The sequence below is a fragment of the Syngnathus typhle genome, linkage group LG15 (genome assembly GCF_033458585.1).
Source record: "Syngnathus typhle isolate RoL2023-S1 ecotype Sweden linkage group LG15, RoL_Styp_1.0, whole genome shotgun sequence".
In the NCBI taxonomy this organism is placed as follows: domain Eukaryota; kingdom Metazoa; phylum Chordata; class Actinopteri; order Syngnathiformes; family Syngnathidae; genus Syngnathus; species Syngnathus typhle.
The window spans coordinates 8,852,455-8,871,582 of NC_083752.1; the positions used below are offsets into that span (position 1 = coordinate 8,852,455).

The following is a 19,128-nucleotide window of genomic DNA, read 5'->3' on the forward strand; positions in this document are numbered from 1 at the left end:
TGTAACAATGCAATGTGCTTTATTACCGTCCTGACTGCAGCTTTTGTTTTAGAGGCTTATTTGTGGTTCAGCATTCAGAAGTGATGGTGGGTGTCTACTGTTTACTGCAGAGGAAAGTCTCCAACTGTAGGTGGCACAAAAGCCCAGCAACAGAGGGCAACGTACAAGTTCTATCTGGGTCATCCAAATATCGATTGGACATTCCAGTAAAGCGCATTTGTCAGGGTGTCCTAATCTATTGGCTAGCCCTCATTTCACTTTAGACCAAACTTTAAAGCCTCGACGGCAGCAAAACAAAAACACCTTGCGTTTCACCTTGCCGCCCCAAGAGTCATTTCAGCGAGGAATCAATCAAGAGTCTGGCTACGTGTCAGTAAAATGAGAAACAGTGACTGATAAGAAGGGAGGGAGAGATTTTTTTGCACACTCATTCTGATCCATTGTGCACAGAAGACGGTGCCAGTGGATCACATGACCTTGCTGGGGAGAGCTAACACAAAATGCCCTCTTTCTTCACTGGACTGGCAAATGACAAATTGTCCTTTTGCATTTTGTTATAATTACGCCACTTACTCAAATGCAGAGGTGGCAAAAGTAGTCTTTTCACATTTTCTTTGTTTATCACCCGTGATGCTAAGGTACCTCTTTGAGTCAACACCACGTTACTCGAAAACCTTTTAAATCAAAGGTGAGCAGTCATATGACCCAAGTTAAAAAAAAAAAAAAGACAGTATTTTTAAAGCATGTTTATGTCAGAATTATTACTGTTCTCATTCACACGTCAAATCACTTTTAAGAACCGCTCATTTTTTCTGTAGTACCACTACACAGGTGTGCTCACTAAACCCACTTCCTTTTCTTATTATAGCTCAAATGCAGAAGTGAATGCGAGACAGCTTTTACACGCCATTAATTTGTTTGACTGTAAACGAGAGTCTTTATTTTTTTTACACTCTTCTTCAGCTCTCCTTTTCAGCAAGTTTGGCTTCTTGCAATCAATCACGACCAGCGTAAGTGACTTACATTTCTTACAAAAATTGGACATCTGATGCCAGATGGATGCTTACCGTACATAGATTACATGAATCCTTACTGTACATTCCTAGCTAGGTAATTACCTAACTACATTCAAAGACAGCCTTAGACAGATATTTTATACATAGATAGCTTTATCCTGAATTGTCGTTATCCGACTTCCTTGATCTTATGGTATTACCTTTAGTGATCTACTTTCACAAACGTGTTTTACCAATATGCTAATATTTTACCTGTGGATATTTCCTTGATTATTTACTCACTAGTTATTCCCAAATTGCTTATTTTGTTTGACTTACTTAGCTGACTCGCGTGTTCTCTTTATTCTTTTCAGCTGCATTAGCAAGCATGAATGCCCCCTCAATCCATCGCCTATTTTACAGCACAATTCTACTCAGGGCCCTGATGTGTGAAGCTCATTACAGCTCATCTCATGTGCCTGCCTTGTTGGCGTCAACTCTTGTCCCAAGAACACGCAACGAAGATTTACCAGCCCGTGCTATATTTGCGCATCAGTCAACCCAAGCTAGCACCCCTCGGCTTACCTCTGCCATTAGAAGCACCTCTAAAGAAAACACTTTGTCTGATTTGACGCCAAGCGGTGGCGCCACACCTGTGCGTGTGCTGGATGGCAATAAATGCATCCCATTTTTGATGATAACAGGAGGCCTAATCCTAGTCTGTGTCATTCTGCTGCTGTCCACTCTAATGCTGACCTGCAAAGTGTGCCAGATGAGCAAACGCATCAGGATGCTGGAAAGCCACTCTGAAAAGCGGATGCAATCAGATGGCAAATACAAAAGTCACTCGAGGACGGAAGCCAAAGAGACCAGTGTGTTACTGACCAACTTGAGTAAAACACAGGAGGAAGTGGAGCTTAGTGGCTCCAAAAAGGAAGGTGTGGAGGTCTTTGAGAATGGAGAAACAGGAGAGGGCAAGCACAAGGAGGCTGTAGAGACAGCTAAAAGTGAAGAAGCTTCTGATGTCACCCCAGTTGATGATTCATCCTGTCTGATGCAGCAAAAAATGTTGATGCCAATGCTTGGGCTTCCCCCTCCCCTAATGGCACAGAGGAACAAAAAGATGTGGTTTAGCATTCTGCGCGCGTGTTGGGGTTGCGGGGGCTTTCTGTGTTAACCATTTGTATTTTTACAAAGTTTTGCAAAATCGCTACATGGAGAACATGTTTAAATTAGTTAAGAATGTTCATTTATTCAATTAAATTGTGCTTTGGCATAAGCTTGTCGTATTTTGGTGGTGATGTGTATTGATGTGATTTAGATAGTTTAGTTTGGACAAAATTTGTGCTTTAACGCCATCCTGCGGCATTTTGATGTGGAGGAATTATACTGAAATGATACTTTTTGAGGTAAGTGGGTGCTTAAGTATTAAAAAAAAAAAACCTTTCATTTATTAACGATTTTTCTTCAAGAGCGGCTTCGGCGTTGTCAGTCACTGGCCTCAACTGAAAGACAGCAGCTCACAGTAGTGCAGCTTTGCGAATTGCCGCTGATATAGTGTATGAGAATCATCTGCAATCAATCTAAAGCCTCTTTATTTACACTTAGAGCATAACAACACACGATTGCTCATTTTTCCCCATTGAGGGATGTTTTCTAAAGCAATCTTATTGATTTAGGTGATAACAGTCTAATTTCATTTGAACACGAGTAGACCACTCAATTAATCTAACTACCACAAGAGCATTAATTGTTAAATGCAGGGGGAAAAAATGTGAATGCCGCCGGACCGAACAAGGATTGATGAGGAGTTCCCTTCAGAGGGGCCAGCCCCTCCATTATGTATTCGGTTTTTCTCTCATTCCTCTCCACCACTAAGCAGCTACAGCTTGATCGAGCCCACCCAAAGGATCCATCTCCTGAGACGGGCGACATCAATGTGAGGACAAAAAGGGGCCCGTTGAAAACTTTCAATAACACACAGTGGAAGGGTTCGCACTCTGTTTGGAGCCAGCTGATCTCGAGGTTGAAAGTGCAGCACAAAGGAGCCTTGAAAAGGAACTCGAGTGTTAAAATGAGAAGGTGAGTTGTGGACCAAGTTTTTTCTTTCTCCAAAGCATATTGAGTCTTTTAATCAGCTGATGCATCTGTTTTTTAAGCTGTAGTTATTTGTGTATCAGATTGGCTGGTTAAACATGAAAGCAGAAGTTTTGGTGTCTCATTCTAAATAGCTTCCACCCCCCTTATAAAAAAAAAAACATATACTGCATTCAATTCATTTAAATTCAGCACCTTAAAAAATACTTCCGAGCGCCACTCTTAATGTTTTATTGGAGGCCAATATGCACAATATGAAAATATCCGCAACAATAGCACTTGAAGTTTGACTTCTAAATATTTCAGTGATTCTTTTTTATGCCACAAGAGGGAGCTAACAAACCACTAGTAGTACTTATAACCGTACTTTGCGAAACACTGGTTTATTTCAAACTCATGGGACATAAAAGATACACTGTTAAAAGTAAACCTCCCTGGTTTATGGTTAAAAAAATAGCACCTCAAATAATACACACACCATGCAAATATCTATCTTAAAACTAGAAAGATGGCAACAATACGTAGTAAGAACCTTGATGTATTTAGAGCAGCCTGACTAGAGAATTTCCTCCGTCATTAAATTGACATACAACGTGACAATGGTATTTACCTGCAAACAATACGATGGGCTGCAAGAATGTGGGCACAAACAAAACGAGCACGAGAGGGGCCGTTGGAACCAAAATGCAGGGAGTAAATGTAGAGTTGATTTTCTGTCTTGGCAGTCCATACCGCAGGCATCTATCTTACTTCCACAGCGAGATGCTGCGTAAGACGAGGCATAATACGCCACACTCCCTCTCTTTCTCGCCTCTCTTTCTCGAAGCAGGCGTGCGCTTCAGCTTCTGTCCCCTAATGAGGCCCCTATGGAGCTGCTGCTCGTCTTGTTGCTGGGGTTACAATTCCTCGCCGCGTGCCCCGCCGCCTGCTCCTGTAACCGCAGCCACAGGGACGTGGACTGCTCACGGAGGGCCCTGCGAGAGCTGCCCGACGGCCTTCGGCTCGACCTGCGCTTCCTCGACATGTCCCACAACCGACTCCAGAACCTGGACGGCGCGCTGGCCTCTTACACGCACCTTCGCATCCTCGATGTGTCGCACAACCACCTGAGCCGCGTGCCCGATCGCCTGCCTCGTTCCCTCTGGCAGCTCCACGCCGCCTCTAACCGGATCCTCCGATTGGACAAGAACGATACGGTCCACCAGTGGAACCTGAGGGTGCTTGACCTCTCCAACAATAATCTAGAGAGGACCGTTTTCATAAACAACACACTGATCAATCTGTGTATGCTCAACATGAGCTACAATAACCTCTGGACTTTTCCTACCAACATGCCTGCACGTCTGGAGATTATCGACATCTCGCACAATTCACTTGTGAAGGTGCTGCCGGGCTCACTGGACAGACTTCCCAATTTATCCCTCTTCTATCTCCACGCCAACCGCCTCTCCGAGCTTCCCTTCGGGGTCTTTGAACAGATACCGTCGCTTCGGGTTCTCACTCTGGGTAACAACCCTTGGGCCTGCCACAAGGAAGCTGCCATGACCTACCTCCTATCCTGGTTACAGCGGAGTGCCGCTCTCATCTTGGGCTGCCCCTGTCGCCTGCAACCTATCTGCGGCGGGGGAAAGACAGGATGGTGGAACTTGAGCACCTTCCATCTTCCTGCCGTGATGACAAGCACACGGGGACTCCTCCCGGACTCCACGAAGGCAACAACCACAATCGATAGCCTTCCTGATACTTCTACTTCTGCAGGTCAGAGCTCGTTCATTCATTTCCACAGAGTCCCCAACGACAGCTCACCTGATTTGTCATTCACAGGCTCAACTCAAGACACGAGAGTCATGACAAAAACTCCAAGGAGGATAACCGATAAGTTCCTCACCACCATCCGAGTAAAGAAGCCAAGCGGTCTTCGGACTGAGAGCGTTAGGAGGAAGGTTCCCCCGTTTTCCGGTGGTGTGGACAACATGGCTCAATCGCTGGCTAAGTACTCCTCAACCTTTCTCCTGTTCAGCCTGAGCCTTCTGTCTCTCATGCTGCCTTGAAGCCTCTGAAGCTTCTGAAGCTTGCTAGACACAACGCACCATTTGAAAGCGTTTCTCCCAGAGCCGCTTCAGACCTCCAGGGGGCCCTATGCAAAAATATGCTGCAAACCGTACAGCGCTACTAGTCTAGACAAGTCACTACAAGTGACACAATGATAACGTCACGCGAGTCGCGCGAGGCCTAACGCTAACTGCGTAGTGCGTGTATTGGGCGCACCGGTACTGGTTACTCCCATTTTAAAGATAACCAAGGCAACACATTACTAACGCGGTAGCAAGACTGACCTGTAGGACGCAGTATGTTACCAGAGGGAAACCAGACTTTCCAAAAATGGGAGGAATAAGCGTATTTTCCCTCCAAAAAATAAAATACAATTATAGGTGTGAACAGAGCACAAATTGTAATCTCAAAACGGTTTCAAATCATTAAAAAAAAATGACACCGATTATTTACTTATCCAATTAGTTGTACTGGCACGCAATAATGCTGTTTGTTAACATGTTGCTGGTTTTCCTCTGAACAACACCAGCACTGATTTTCAAGTAAGTGCCTTGCAATGAACAGGTTGAGGCACATGGTGGCACTATACATTCAAGTACGTACGACTCTGCAGCTTGAAGGTGAACCCTTACCAGATTCTCTCACGTATTATCTGGATGTATTCATTTTAACCTCATTATGGCATTAACGACGTAGTCAAATGCTTCAGAGAACGTTACACCAATCCAGCACTTTTCTTGTTGCAGTAACAAGTACCTTTTCCAAAACGTTGCGTTCTGTATATCTATACATTTCTGTATTTCTATATATTCTAGTATTCTGCTTATCAAAATAAAGTTATGCACAAATCCCAGTTTTTGTCACTTTTGTGTTAAAACCACTTTTCAGAATACCTTATTGTGCTTCACTTTATAAAATCGGACGTGGAGTTTTTATTCTAACACAGTACGATGAATTATTCAGCGACTACATCTCCCATGAGTAAGCCTACTAACTAAGCATAAAAGCATTAATCCCAGTCAGGCCTTTCTTCTCACTTAATCACAATTGACAACTCGCTACTGCGCGCACGGCTTTGAAAGGTAATCAGAGAGCGATAACGCTCAAATAAAATACGGTTTATTTTCATGAAAGATGTACGGACAATAGTATAATACAGTGGATTGTATCTCAAATAGAGTGAATAGCATAATATCACCAACAAATATAGTGTAATATTTTTTGACACTTTTTCTATTCTAACAGGAGCTTGTTCACTTTGATTTTTCACGCAACAAAATAATGCAGCAATTCGTCCACGGAGACACACCCGCAAGGTGTAGACATGGGAAAAAAACATGGCAAAATCTGTGGACCCCTCACCCCGCTCATGCCCGGGAGCTAGAGAAAATCTGATGAGCATCACCCACACTGATAATTTAATCTAATAATGCATTTGACATTTCTCTGCAGAAAGTAATTGATCAAACAGAAAAACTACATTGCTGAAAATTATATTGTATTAAATTATATTGCTAAAAATAAAGTTTGAGTTGCATCTTTTTATGTTTTGTACTTTTACTGTAGGCCACTGCAAGTTGCTGTGGAGATTCGTCATCAAATCTAATGATCTTGCATTCAAATTCAAACACAAAAAGATGCACCTCTATAATTGGTATTTAATCTCCCCAGCTGCTTTTAGCTTCAGAACTTTATGACACTCTCTTCAAAGTAGTGTGCTGTAGAAGGTAGTGCTGCCTCCAAGCAGCCAATTATTTTGGCTTCTCCAGACAACACAAAGTTGTCAGATTTCTCTTCTCCTAATAATTGACAAGGTGTAGAAGGCTTGTATCATTTACTGTTGCCATTGCTCCACCCCCCCTTTTCATCGCTCTGTCTGGGCTTGTTTGTTTGGAGTGGACTGACGCTTTCCTTTTACAGTGACTATTAGGCTTTATGCCTTTGTAAGCAGCACTACCCGATGTGCCTTTGTAATGTTTTCCTAAACCATTCAGCCGTTACTATAGAGAAATGACCTCTAAAAGGCCCATGACAATAAAGTATCACCAATATAGTGAGCCCTCACCTTATGATATTAAACCCAATGAGAAGCTGTTTGAACTCTCTTTGTGCCAGCCACACAGAACCAGGATCAATCGTAACCCCCAAATCAGGCTGTTACCCAACCAAAGGACGCTCCAATGTTGCACATAAAGTTTATCTGATAAAAGCTAATCTGTATTGACAGCTTGCGTCTATATGCCAAGAGGCTCGCCGTTTCTCTCAGCCAAGAGCAATGTTTTCCCGTCTGGGTGCTGATCAACTAAAAAGGGAATGTGGAGGAATTTGGAACGACCGAGGCATATTCCAGCTGAAGCCGAGAGACTGATGAGACAGGCAAAATTCAACCCTTCGGCATAGTTGAGGGGGTGGGGGATTTAGATGTGGTGGATCTCACTTCTTGTCTCCATGGCGCAGACAAGGCAAGGTCGGTGTTGAGGTCATTGTTTGCAGTGTCAGAGAAGAATGCGTGGTGGTACCCAGTTAGCAGGAAAAATCAAACAGAAAGGAGGTTAGCGCAAGTATACAACACAACGAAATTTGGATCGAATTAACATGGCTTCAAATTGGTCATTTATGAATAATTGGTCATTAGTGTAAAAATACAATTTGAATACGATTAGCACACCAAAAGCAGCACCAAAGTGCAGAATTGAAAACATTCTGCCAAAGAATCTACTTTTCAGTTGTCCTGCTTGCAGCACAGCTTCTTTGCCGGGGAATTTGCGCCACCTTGTAGCGGCTTGCCCGATCACGTGATACACGGTTAAAAAAGGGGTTCCTGGAGTTTTGAATAATGCCCCACATTTTAAGATACAAGCGTATCTGCAGGCACAGCGAGGCGCAAGCTCCAAAAAACAGGAATGGTAAGCAGTTAAAACTGCTGGGTTAATTTGAAAACCCAAATCAACCCAGTTTTTGTACAAAAATGGGCGATTTTGTCAATTTGTTTAACCCAAATTGGTTTATTTTAACCCAGAATTTAAGGCAGTAGTGGTGTTTTACATTGCCTCTCCCTGTGGAGCTATTGTTTTCAGCTCCTTCCTCAATCTCAGCAGAACTCTCCAAAATGTCGACACGCACCTCGGCCCTCCCGCTGCCTCCTGTACAGGTGACAGGATGGCTCCTCGCAGGGCTTGAACACTGTTCTCCATCATGTGCGGCACACACGCTCTTGCCAGAGTCGTCACAGACTCCAGAGGCTCGGTGGGAGCAGCAGGGGCATGTACTTATCTCCTGGCCCAGTGGAGCAGGTAAATGATGTCATCGTCATCCACTCGTAATTGAGCACCATTGGCCGAAAGAGACCCACATCCAAATGCTTTTTTAATATAAGTCCAAATGGCAAGACGATGACATGTTAATATTTGATTTGAAAATAAAGATCCTTTTAAGTTTCATATTGATCGATTATGTACAAAGGGGAATAAATCACTTTCAACAGAAACTATTAGTGGAAGTTCTGTTGAGTTGGGTGCATATGCAGCTGGCATGCTTTTGGCTTTAAAGCAAGGCCACACATTCGTACCTCCCGCCTCATTTTTGGGGGCAGGATATACTCTGCCCCTCGCCTAAACTGCCGGTCACAGCAATGTAGTCGAAAAAGCAACCTCACCATTCATCTTGGCTCAACCTTGGCAGAGGTCTGCGCTCTCCTAAGTGCTATTCGAGTTTAGAAACATGATCCCACCTGGAGTCATATAGATTTTAGATAGAGCGGAAAGCGCAAAGTGAAACACAATCTGTTTTATTACATTGGTTTTTCTTCAGAGTTGTTGAGTTACAATTTTTTTTTTTTTTTTGCTTGACATATCATGCAGAGTGAGTCAAGTACAACGATCACGCCCAACCTCACCACTTAATGGAGAAAGTTAAGCAGTGTTCTCACATAGGGACATGTAAGTACTGGAGAGAATTATATGTGTTTCATAAGTTAATACGCATCATGGTTGGTTGCACGGTTCTAAAAATGACATTTTTCTTGTCAATGTCCTGCTAGTTATTAGCCATCATGCTTTTGGCTACATACTATTTACGTAAGCATTTACTCGGCAAAATTAATTAGTGTACGTAATCGATGCTCAATTAATTGTACAACCCATATTTACGCTCACAATATGTTCCATTTCCGTCCCATGGTTATCCTCACAACATCAATATTACACTTTCATTTCTTAGTAATGTGATTAAATGCCTGCATATCGCAGTGGCCCCATCTTTGTGGAATGTTAGCGTGTAGCCCCTAGCACAGCTTAATTAACTCATCTGCCGAGTTAAAGCAGGAATAATGAAAGAAATCATTTATCAGCAGAGCATCCTTCCCACTGATCTGCCTTCAAATGGTTTCTCTATCGTAACAAAGGTACGCATATGATAACCACCTTTGGGAAAACAAACACATCAACGATGAAAACAAGAATCTTTCATTTATTCCGCCAGTTTCAACTGATAATTTATGGTCAGGATGGGCTTTTTAAGCGAGATGAAAGGGCTGACAGACTGCAGTTTGGTGGGTGGCTAATTCCTGAAATAGGACTGTCAATTATGCATGTTACGGCCTGGCTTCCTCCCTGCAGTCGGAGCCTCGCTCGCTTTGGTTAAACAGAGGGAGGAAAGAAAGACACTAGAGGGAGACACTTTGTGCGCATCTGCAGCTTTCATGGCTTCACAGGCCAAACATATGAGGGGCACACACACACACGCACACACACGCACACACACGCACGCACGCGCGCACACACACACGCATACGCACGCACGCAAGCACACACACACACACACACACACACACACACACACACACACACACACACACAAAAACCCCTCCAGAGAAAAGCATGATGACTCAATCCAGAGTGATCAATAGAAAATCTTCCTGTTTGATTAATATCCTGAGCAAAATAGCAAATTCACGTATGTGAAAATAAACTTTTCTTCTTTTTTGTATGTATTTATTTATTTGTTTATTTACTTACTTACTTACTTACTTACTTACTTACTTACTTACTTACTTACTTACTTACTTACTTACTTACTTATCCTAGCATCTGCAACAATTACGGCAAGTACAGTCGTAAATGTGAAATCTCCCAAACGAAACCCAAAGCAGGAATTAAGTGAGTGGAAACGCGTTTTCACCTTGATGCAAGAACAATTTGGCCAAGGTCGAAGGAATATTGCGAGGGTTTTAAAATGATGACCGCGACAGGAAATAGGAGGCGTGCTCTGTAAAACTCCGTCTCGTAACTCTGTTGCTTCTCTCACTTTCTTTCTCCTCTCAGCTCTTTCACACACTATCAATTTTATTTCTCTCCAAAGCCTCAAATCCTCCAGTTTTCATGCAAAGGCTCGATTCGTTACAAGCGCTTCTCCATGCCGGGTTGCCCCTCTTTAGAAAAGAGGTTCATCTTTTGCTATTGAACTGCGGGGGATGCATTTACACTGACACAACTATGCTTTCAGAAATCCCTGCAATCCAAAATATGACTGTAAATGTTTCATTAAGGTTCCACACAGATTGGTTCATAGAATTCCCTTGGAAAAAATCCTGCATTGAATATTTTCCCCTGCCGGGACCTTTTAAAACGGCTTCAAAGCCTTAATAATATACCATCATTGAATCTTTGCTCATTCCTAGTTATGAACTCAGCACATTCATTTGAATTTCGCTAAAGGATGACATGCTAGGTGGTGAGGTGGAGTTTTTATTCTCCTAGCTTTAAAACCTCCATCAAATATTGTGAGATGTCACACTTTGAGTGTCGCTTCTTTCACGTTTGATTTGATTCGTCTTTCTTGCCCTGTGCTGTTGAAAATCACAGAATCAAAAAACTGTGATAACAATGTTTAAAAAAGAAAATGGAATAAGCCAACCTCCACTGCAAAATCGGAGACTGATTTGAGCGTAACAACAAAAATGCAACTCTCTTAAATCAGACAAACAGGGAAGTTTTTGTAAATAATTGTGAATATATCATCAAATGGCACAGGACAAAACAATACAGCAAAAAATCGACTTCGTTTTCACACAGGATTTTACACTTCTATATTCTTTGACAGATGCGTGCTTCACCAAATAGTCATCAATTGCTTTGTTTTCCCCTTCCCTCTGGACACAGGCGGCTGCAATGTGGCCACCTGACTAGAGATATATCCTCAAATACCCCCCCCCCCCTTAAAAAAAAAAGTCATTTGTTGTTGTTGTTTTTTTTAAATCAAAGCCACTGTTTGAAAAACATGCTGCCAAGCCAGATAAGGAAGTCTTGGTGGTAGTGCTCCTCATGGACAGGCCTATTGACCAAAGGTTCCCTGAATGTAAACGATAGAACGGGGCTCAGTAGTCACGTTTCGGGCAGTCGAAATATTCAAAACATATCAAGCATTGTGTCCCAGTAGTTTGGCCTATCCTTACAAGGTTGCATGTTTCTAAATAGAAATCTATAAGAAAAATGTAAACCAAAAATGTAAGACAAAGGAGCATCCGTTTTTTTCCCAGGTCATCGCAGTGGGATGTGATCGACATTTAACAGTGTTGCCCTGATAAAAGACATTTTATCATGTAGAGAAGAACTAAATCAGTCATATGAAGAAACACAAATGTCCAATTGAGCGGTTGCATAAGTGTGCCAACCCCAAATTGAACACTTAATTACAGCACTCAGTTCTTTTGACACATTTTGACTTGGCAATATTGGGCCACTCTCCGTTGCAAAGGTGCCTCAAAATGAGTTGAACATTACAAATATAACCCGTATTGTATGAGGGTATGGCATCAATCCCCGTGGGAAAAGACTTCCATAATGAATGGAGATGTGAAAGGCCGTGCCTCGGGGTCGGCAGAAAGGATTTGGAGCTTTTTGTGCACTGGAAACTTGCTTGTATATGGGTTTAATGGCTCAGGAGACTTACTCCGATAATCAGCTAACCCTCCGGACCAAGTGTAGGTAAGATTTTGAACATTTGCAGACTCTGCTTTCTCCTGTATTGTTGGCGGCTTTTGAGTTACCGAATAGTGATTTCCTGTATTGATTCACTGACGTAAACGTGTTTTAATTTCATCGCGTACATGGCTTGGTTAATAAAAACAGGCTTGCTGTGTGAATGTATTTTACGGTTCATGCTTGAATGTGGCAGGCTCATTCATGTGCACCCCACTGAAACATAAAAGTCCGATTCGCCGACCATAAATCGTCCTATAAAAGCAGCTTTGCAAGCTGCTTAGGCAAACATTAAATTACCCCATTGTCAAAATGTAGTTGTGATTTAATTGTTGCAATTGGCTGACGACCAGTTAAGGGTGTACCATAAAATAATCTTAGCAAGTTTGGGTTCAAACATCATGTCATCAACCTGTATTTATGCTAGCATACACAAGGAGTCCACTAACCTGTTTTCCAGGTTTGGCCGCATGACATTTAGCATGTAGAGAGGAATTACTGATGCATTCCAGGAAAGTGGGAAGTTGGACTTTTACGAGTGTGACCTCCAACCTCTGGCCAGTGCACTGGAACGCCGCGCAAACTGGGAGGTCCAACTCACAAAGTCGGAGAAATTAATATATCGACTTCGCGAGTTGCTTCAAAGTGATGCCACTCAACAATGGTGACCCCCCCCCCCCCCGCCCCCATGGAGTAGATGGCAAAATATAATGAACAATATTGTTAATGTAGATTTATTTAGTTATTCAACATAATTTTCTGTAAGTTGGCAGAGTCCAATTGCGAGTCCGCCGTGGCCCATGGGCTCAGGTAACAACCATCAAAGACTCACCCGTTTTCTGGCTTTGGTCATGTGACGTTTGTAAGCGGAACACTGTGAGCTGAGGAGACACCGTGATGTCATTTTCAGCCGATAGCAAGTGGCAGTACAAGGCAAAATACCACCCTCCCCTGATATGGATAAAAATAGGTGCCTTATGCTTAATTCATATTCCACAAACACAAAATCAATTTGAATAGGGTCTTTATACTAGTGTTTGTGTGTGTGGGGGGGGGTATAGAATAAATTATCAAGGAAATTTTGAACTTGACTTCCCCTTTAAGCAGACAGCCATCCCTTCTTTCTACATTAGACTGTGCACCTGCTTGGAGGTGCAATAGGACACTTTCACTTCTCGAGCTTTATTGCTTAATGTAATGACAAATAGGAGGATTTCGTCGCAGATTGCCGGAGTTGACGTCAATCGGATCGGTTAGGCGACAGGGCGAGGCCCCGCCCCCTGTGGGCCAAGGTAGAGCGGACTGCGTGGAGAGAAGGAAGGGGAGGGGAGGGGAGAGGAGGAGGGGGAGGAGGAAGGGGAAGGAGGAGGGGGAGGAGGAAAAGGAGGGGAGGGAGGAGAGAGCAGGGGGCTGAGCTGATCCCACGTGTGACGCTGTCGTTCCCGGCTCAGTAATATTCTCATAGCGGGGCTTTGCATATCTCCTGCCCGTCTGTGTGTCTGTCACTGTCACTGTTCCTGTAGTCCCAGCCGATAGTTAGGAATAGCTATGGAAGGAGACGGGAGTCAAGGCACATCCGGAAGCCTAAGCGACTCACAACATGACCCGGGGTAAGAATCTTTGCACGACATTCAAGCCGTGTTTTGTGCATGTTTGCAAGATCTTCGAGAAGACTTGGACTGTCGTGCAGGATTCGTCCACACGTCACGCACACGCTGCCTTTCAAGGGGGCAGTTTTGGAGAGCTTTCAGCGCGACTGCCCCCCTTTCCTATAACAGCGACCGAGACTGTTATTCCGACTCGGTCGGTCGCGCTTTATCCTTTAAGGTCGCTTTTAGAACTAGTTAGTCGTCAAAATGGCCGAACTGACATCTGGACTCACTTGTGTTGTGTTTCCCCCTTCCAGTAAAATGTTTATCGGTGGCCTCAGCTGGCAAACCTCACCAGGTGAGACTGTTTTCCTCTCGGACAACCCTGTCCTTGCATTTCGTCTTGTTTGCGTGTTGTTTGTTGACTGTGTGTGTGCGGCGATTGTTGTCGCGGTGGCGTGCGAATGCGTGCGTGCACGAGTGCACGCTGTGGGATGTTTCGGTTGGTGTGTGCACGGCGTTATTTCCGATCTTCGTCCACATCTCAAGTCCTCTATTCGACCCCTATATGCGCATCGCGGCGGTGCTGCTGGTGGAGGGGGCGGGGTGTGTGTGTGTGCGCGCGCGCGTGCGTGTGTTTTTCATTTTCATTACCACAACGTGCGCGTTGTCTTTCTAATGACCTGATGTGATTCATCTGTCCACAGACAGCCTTAGAGACTATTTTAGTAAATTTGGAGAAATAAGAGAATGTATGGTGATGCGAGACCCCACGACGAAACGCTCAAGGTAAATAAAATGCTGGTGGACTTTTTCTCTCATGCAGCGATATCGCTTTACTTTTGTTTCGTGGTTAATCCACTGTTTGTGTGTGCGCGCGTGTGTGTGGGTGAGAGAGAAGCGGAGAGCGCGTGCATGCGCGCGCCTGCGTGTGGTTTCCCAGCGAGCCAGATAAGCTTAAATGCTCGCTGCTGTAAAGCTGCGACCGAATGCAATTTGACATTGACTTTGTGACTGCAGCACAGTGTGGCGAATAGCGTGCTCACTTTCAGTTTCTGCCACAGGACGTCCGCAATCTGGATGATAAACGCATGCACTGTACCACGACTGTTTTAGCAAGAAACAAACAACACTGTTAAGATACCGAGGTCAAAGCAATATGACGCGCTATGCGATGTAGTCTTGCATTCGAAACAATCCCAAGTTGTTTAATTTTTCCTTTGCATGCATGCATTTTAACGCCATTGTTGTTTGTATCTTTGCTTTGCAGAGGATTTGGGTTTGTGACATTTACAGATGCTGCCAGCGTAGAAAAAGTCTTAGCTCAGCAACACCACGAATTAGACTCCAAGACGGTGAGTTAATTTCTTTTGACATTTTGGTAATTTTGTAAAGTCTGAGACTGTATGTCTTTTCAATGCCTGATGGAAAGCCCCACTTTGCTCAAGGTCACAAATAAGGGCTAAATGCACGATGGTCCTTTCGGCACTAATGCTGGCAATAAAACACAGCTCCACTGTGCAATATTATGTGTGCACGTTCACTTCTCTGGATGAATGAGACGGACACGCCCGCCTCTTGACTTCCCCTCCACATGCAGCACACACACACACGCACACGCACACGCAAGCGTGTACAGTGAAGAGCGTGCGGGCCCTTGTCCGCCACCTTTCTTCTGTTGTCACGTTTTTGAAAAGGGGAAAAAGAGTTCCAAATGCTCTCCTTAAAACATCCAAAAATACTTTATCTTTAAAAAAAATCAAGGGAACTCGATGAGTTTACTTTCCTGTTAATATATTTAATATGTGACTTGTATTTACTCGCTGTGTTTGTTGTGTGAAAATGTGTTGCATAGTGACAGAATAGATGTTTTTTAGCTCAAAATTTAGATGGCTGGGTTTTCATTGAAATTAATTTCTGCATATTGACAAAACACTTTTTCCCTTTTTGGCCTGTAAGATTATCAGAATGGACTTTGTGTATTTATTTTTACATTCAAATAATGTGCCTCTCATAAAGTATTCTCAGATAAGTCAGTCTTTAGATTCACAGGGATGGAGATTTTGTCTCTAGTTTTTACATTTGTAGTATTCCGAAATCTAGTGCATGTCAGAGCCTGAGAATCTGCCACTTTCCCACAGTAGTTGCGCTCTTGTCAGCTCATGTCACCAAATTGCCTTAAGCTCTATTTATGTGCTATTGGGGACGAAGGTGATAAGATCACACTTTGTTCCATATGTTTCCAATTAGTAGCCACGAAGAGAAGACAGAAGTTATTGAGAGCTAAATGAACAGCAAGTTACGACTGATGGTATCACAGAACTGTAAAATAGTAGCGATTCAGAAGGTGTCTGACGAGACGAGGTATTTTCAATCGTCTGTGAAATATTGAACTGGCAATTGACACTGTGAGAACTTTTCAACAGTGAAGTTGTCCTTTGTGCTGACAGCAGCGATTCCAAGGAGGAGTTAAAATTCCTTGTGCGCTTTTTAATTATTCCGCTAAGCCTTTTCATAGGATTTAACCTGAGGACCTTGGGCTCATTCATTCGGTGTCGTACAGTACCTCCAGCTGACTGACTGTAATAGCTGGCCCAGCAATAAACTACCATGTTTTTGATTGTTGAAAAATGGCTTGAAACTTTGGGCAGATTTTAAATAATACCATTTTAATAAAGGAAAAAAGAATACAAAAAAAAGGGAAAAATTAGTGTTTTATTCATTTGATGATCACAATGTTTAAAAATGATAGTGTGACAGTCCAAATGTGATTATTATTATTGATTATTGACATCTCCTTTGAAATGAATAGAAATGTATTAATTCTAAATTTTAAAATAAAAAAAAAAAGGACCATGTCTTTGTGTGAGGGGATATGCCGAGAATGAGCGGAGAGAGGCTCAGCTGGACTCAAAACGGGAATACAGTGCACGGTCAGCGTCTTAAACTGATATTCCAGCGGGAAGCTTCAAATTAATTCTTTATAATGACCATCATCACAGTCTTATTGCTGAATTTTTATAGAGTCGCTGTTTAAAAAGGCAACTTTATTTGCAGTCCTGGGAAATAAAGCATTGCTGAGTATTTTACCTCTTTAAAAAAACATTAAAGTCTTAGTGAAAATGAGAGGATTTTTGTCATTAATATAAAGATGTGAATCAAAATACATTTGATGAAAAATTATCTGACTTGATCATTAATAATTCAAAATCAAGAAAAACAACATTTTTTTGTTGTGTGTTCCACAGTTTCCAAGTCGGTGTCCTGATATGATTTGATGATAGAGGGACCAAAAAAAAGCGTTCTTCGGTGTTGTTCATGCCAAGATTAGAAAAAAAGTGACATGATTGTAATCCTGTCAATAGTTAAATTTATCGAGCTCAGCCCTCTTGTTATTCCGACAAATATTTGACTGTGTGATTGACACACCAGCCTTGCGACGTGATCCCGATGACTCCGAACACATTCGGAAATAGATATTTCCCAGCTGCTAATGCGCCGTCGAAACGTGCTACGGAATAGAACAAACCCGAGGCAGCCGGCTTTGTGTTCTTCCTCACCATTAGTCAGTGGCCACTCTCTGCTCTTGTGTTTTTTTCAACAATGGCGATGCATCAGGACCCGTCATATCTCTCGCACAGTTGCTCAGCACGAATGAAAAGTAGAGAGCGACTTGCAAACGTTCTTAATTTGTGTGCATATTTTTGATTGAACAGAAGCGTCGGACTTTGCGTGGCTGTCCGGTGAATCTTTCCTGTCACGGGTCACCTTGAACGGGCTGGGGCTGTCTGTGAGAGGCCGCAGGGGCTGTGACTGTGAACGGGCTAAGTCATATTATGAGCATTCAAAGAGGGAATGTGGAAACCAAACCTCATTTGCATTTTAGCGGGAAATAAAGCATAAATGTAGTAAACCAATTATTTAATTTATATAGTGTGTGTGTGTATATATATGTATATATAGGGCTCCTTTTTCTTCCAACCGGTTATGAAAACACTTGGATGGAGATATGAACGAGACATATGGGAAAGCACAGCCTCAGGCGTCACAACACACATGCTGGTAATTCAGAACACATTTCTCATTTCCCCCATTGCTTTGTTCGAAATACGTTTGCCCCGACAATGTTTGGAGCTCAGGCGGGCATGGACAGTTGAAGAGCATTTTTACAAGGGAGCAGATATATTGCTCGAAGACTGATTACAAATGAATTGGTATATTGTAGCAAAACTTAACGGGTATAAAAAGTCTACACACCCCTGTTCATATGGCATTTTTTGTGTGCATACTTATAAATGTGGATGTTCAATCTCAACCAGTCACATTCAAATTGCACTAAACAAGTCAAGCTGTCACATCCTTATCAAAACTATTAATTTTGCCAGCAATTTGTAAATAATAGGCTAACATTCTGAGTAGACTTTGTACACAACTCCACCATTATTTTTATTCATCTTTGAAACAATGAGACATTCGGAACTGTGTGTACAACACTATACATGTTCCAGTTATGGAAAGTAAATACATTTGATGCAAATAGGTCATGTAGAAGGATATTGCCCATAAACTGGTTTTGCCTGCAACGAAGGCTTTTCTTCGGTATCACACATAATATGCGAAGCTGATTACAATAACACGTTTTTTTCTTTATTATTTGGCAAATGCATCATTTGATGGATTGTGGTCTAAACTGATTGAGGTGCCTAACGGAGTAGCGTAGCTTAACTACTGCTCATTACCAGATTTCTGGCTCACTTTAACGCAATCAATGACATATTTTTCCATTTCATATATTTGATCTGAGCCTGAAATTGAAATATAAATAAATAAGAATAATTGAAAAATAGAGATGCGAGTGACAACCCCCCCCCCCCGGGGACAGGGGACATTTTGCTTGGATGTTTTAGTGATACCTGACAATAAAGTTGTAGAGTAGGACATGAGTAGCAGTCCAGAATAAATCCACCCCAAAATCATCATATATGGCTGAAAGTGTGATTGGTTCACTCTGTCTGCTGTTTCTGTGTACTATTGGCGTGGCTTCATCTAATGAATGTTTGTCGTTGAGCTGTTTCCTTGATTCCATTTCCTACATCATTTTCTCAATGTCTACATCAGAAAAAAAAGATACAATGGCTTGAATAATGGAAGAATTTTGTGTCGTGGCAACTCTGAAGTGTTTGGGAATTTTGCAGACCGTGTTGTTTAGTGTATTGGTAGACCATGCTACGTCTTGAAACTCATTCTAGCGTTTTCTATTGCGTTCCCTCGTTTCATCTGTCAATTTGGTGAAGTACAAGTAGACTTACATTTTAGACTTGCTAAAACAAGGTCTAAGTCAGGGGTGGGCAAACTACGGCCCGCGGGCCACATCCGGCCCACGGGACCGTTTAATCCGGCCCGCCAACCCTGAACAAA

At 42.7% G+C, this 19,128-nt stretch overlaps 2 protein-coding genes across 11 annotated transcripts in view; both read left to right on the forward strand.

The window, feature by feature from the left end:
• Positions 1 to 823: 823 nt before the first annotated feature.
• LOC133168587 (oligodendrocyte-myelin glycoprotein-like) lies at positions 824 to 5,977 on the forward strand. The gene is made up of 3 exons (XM_061300247.1): positions 824 to 1,010; positions 1,370 to 4,850; positions 4,917 to 5,977. The coding sequence occupies exons 2-3, from the start codon at positions 3,959 to 3,961 to the stop codon at positions 5,141 to 5,143; spliced, it is 1,119 nt and encodes a 372-aa protein (XP_061156231.1). The 5' UTR covers positions 824 to 1,010; positions 1,370 to 3,958; the 3' UTR covers positions 5,144 to 5,977.
• Positions 5,978 to 13,498: 7,521 nt separating this feature from the next.
• Positions 13,499 to 19,128, forward strand: part of LOC133168388 (RNA-binding protein Musashi homolog 2) — a 201,697-nt gene continuing 196,067 nt past the window's right edge. For all 10 annotated transcript variants that reach the window (XM_061299922.1, XM_061299928.1, XM_061299923.1 and 7 more), the window contains exons 1-4: positions 13,499 to 13,731; positions 14,028 to 14,068; positions 14,418 to 14,499; positions 14,981 to 15,065. In XM_061299922.1, coding sequence (XP_061155906.1) covers positions 13,670 to 13,731; positions 14,028 to 14,068; positions 14,418 to 14,499; positions 14,981 to 15,065 — 270 coding nt within the window. In that variant the 5' untranslated portion in view covers positions 13,499 to 13,669. The remainder of the gene's footprint in view (positions 13,732 to 14,027; positions 14,069 to 14,417; positions 14,500 to 14,980; positions 15,066 to 19,128) is intronic.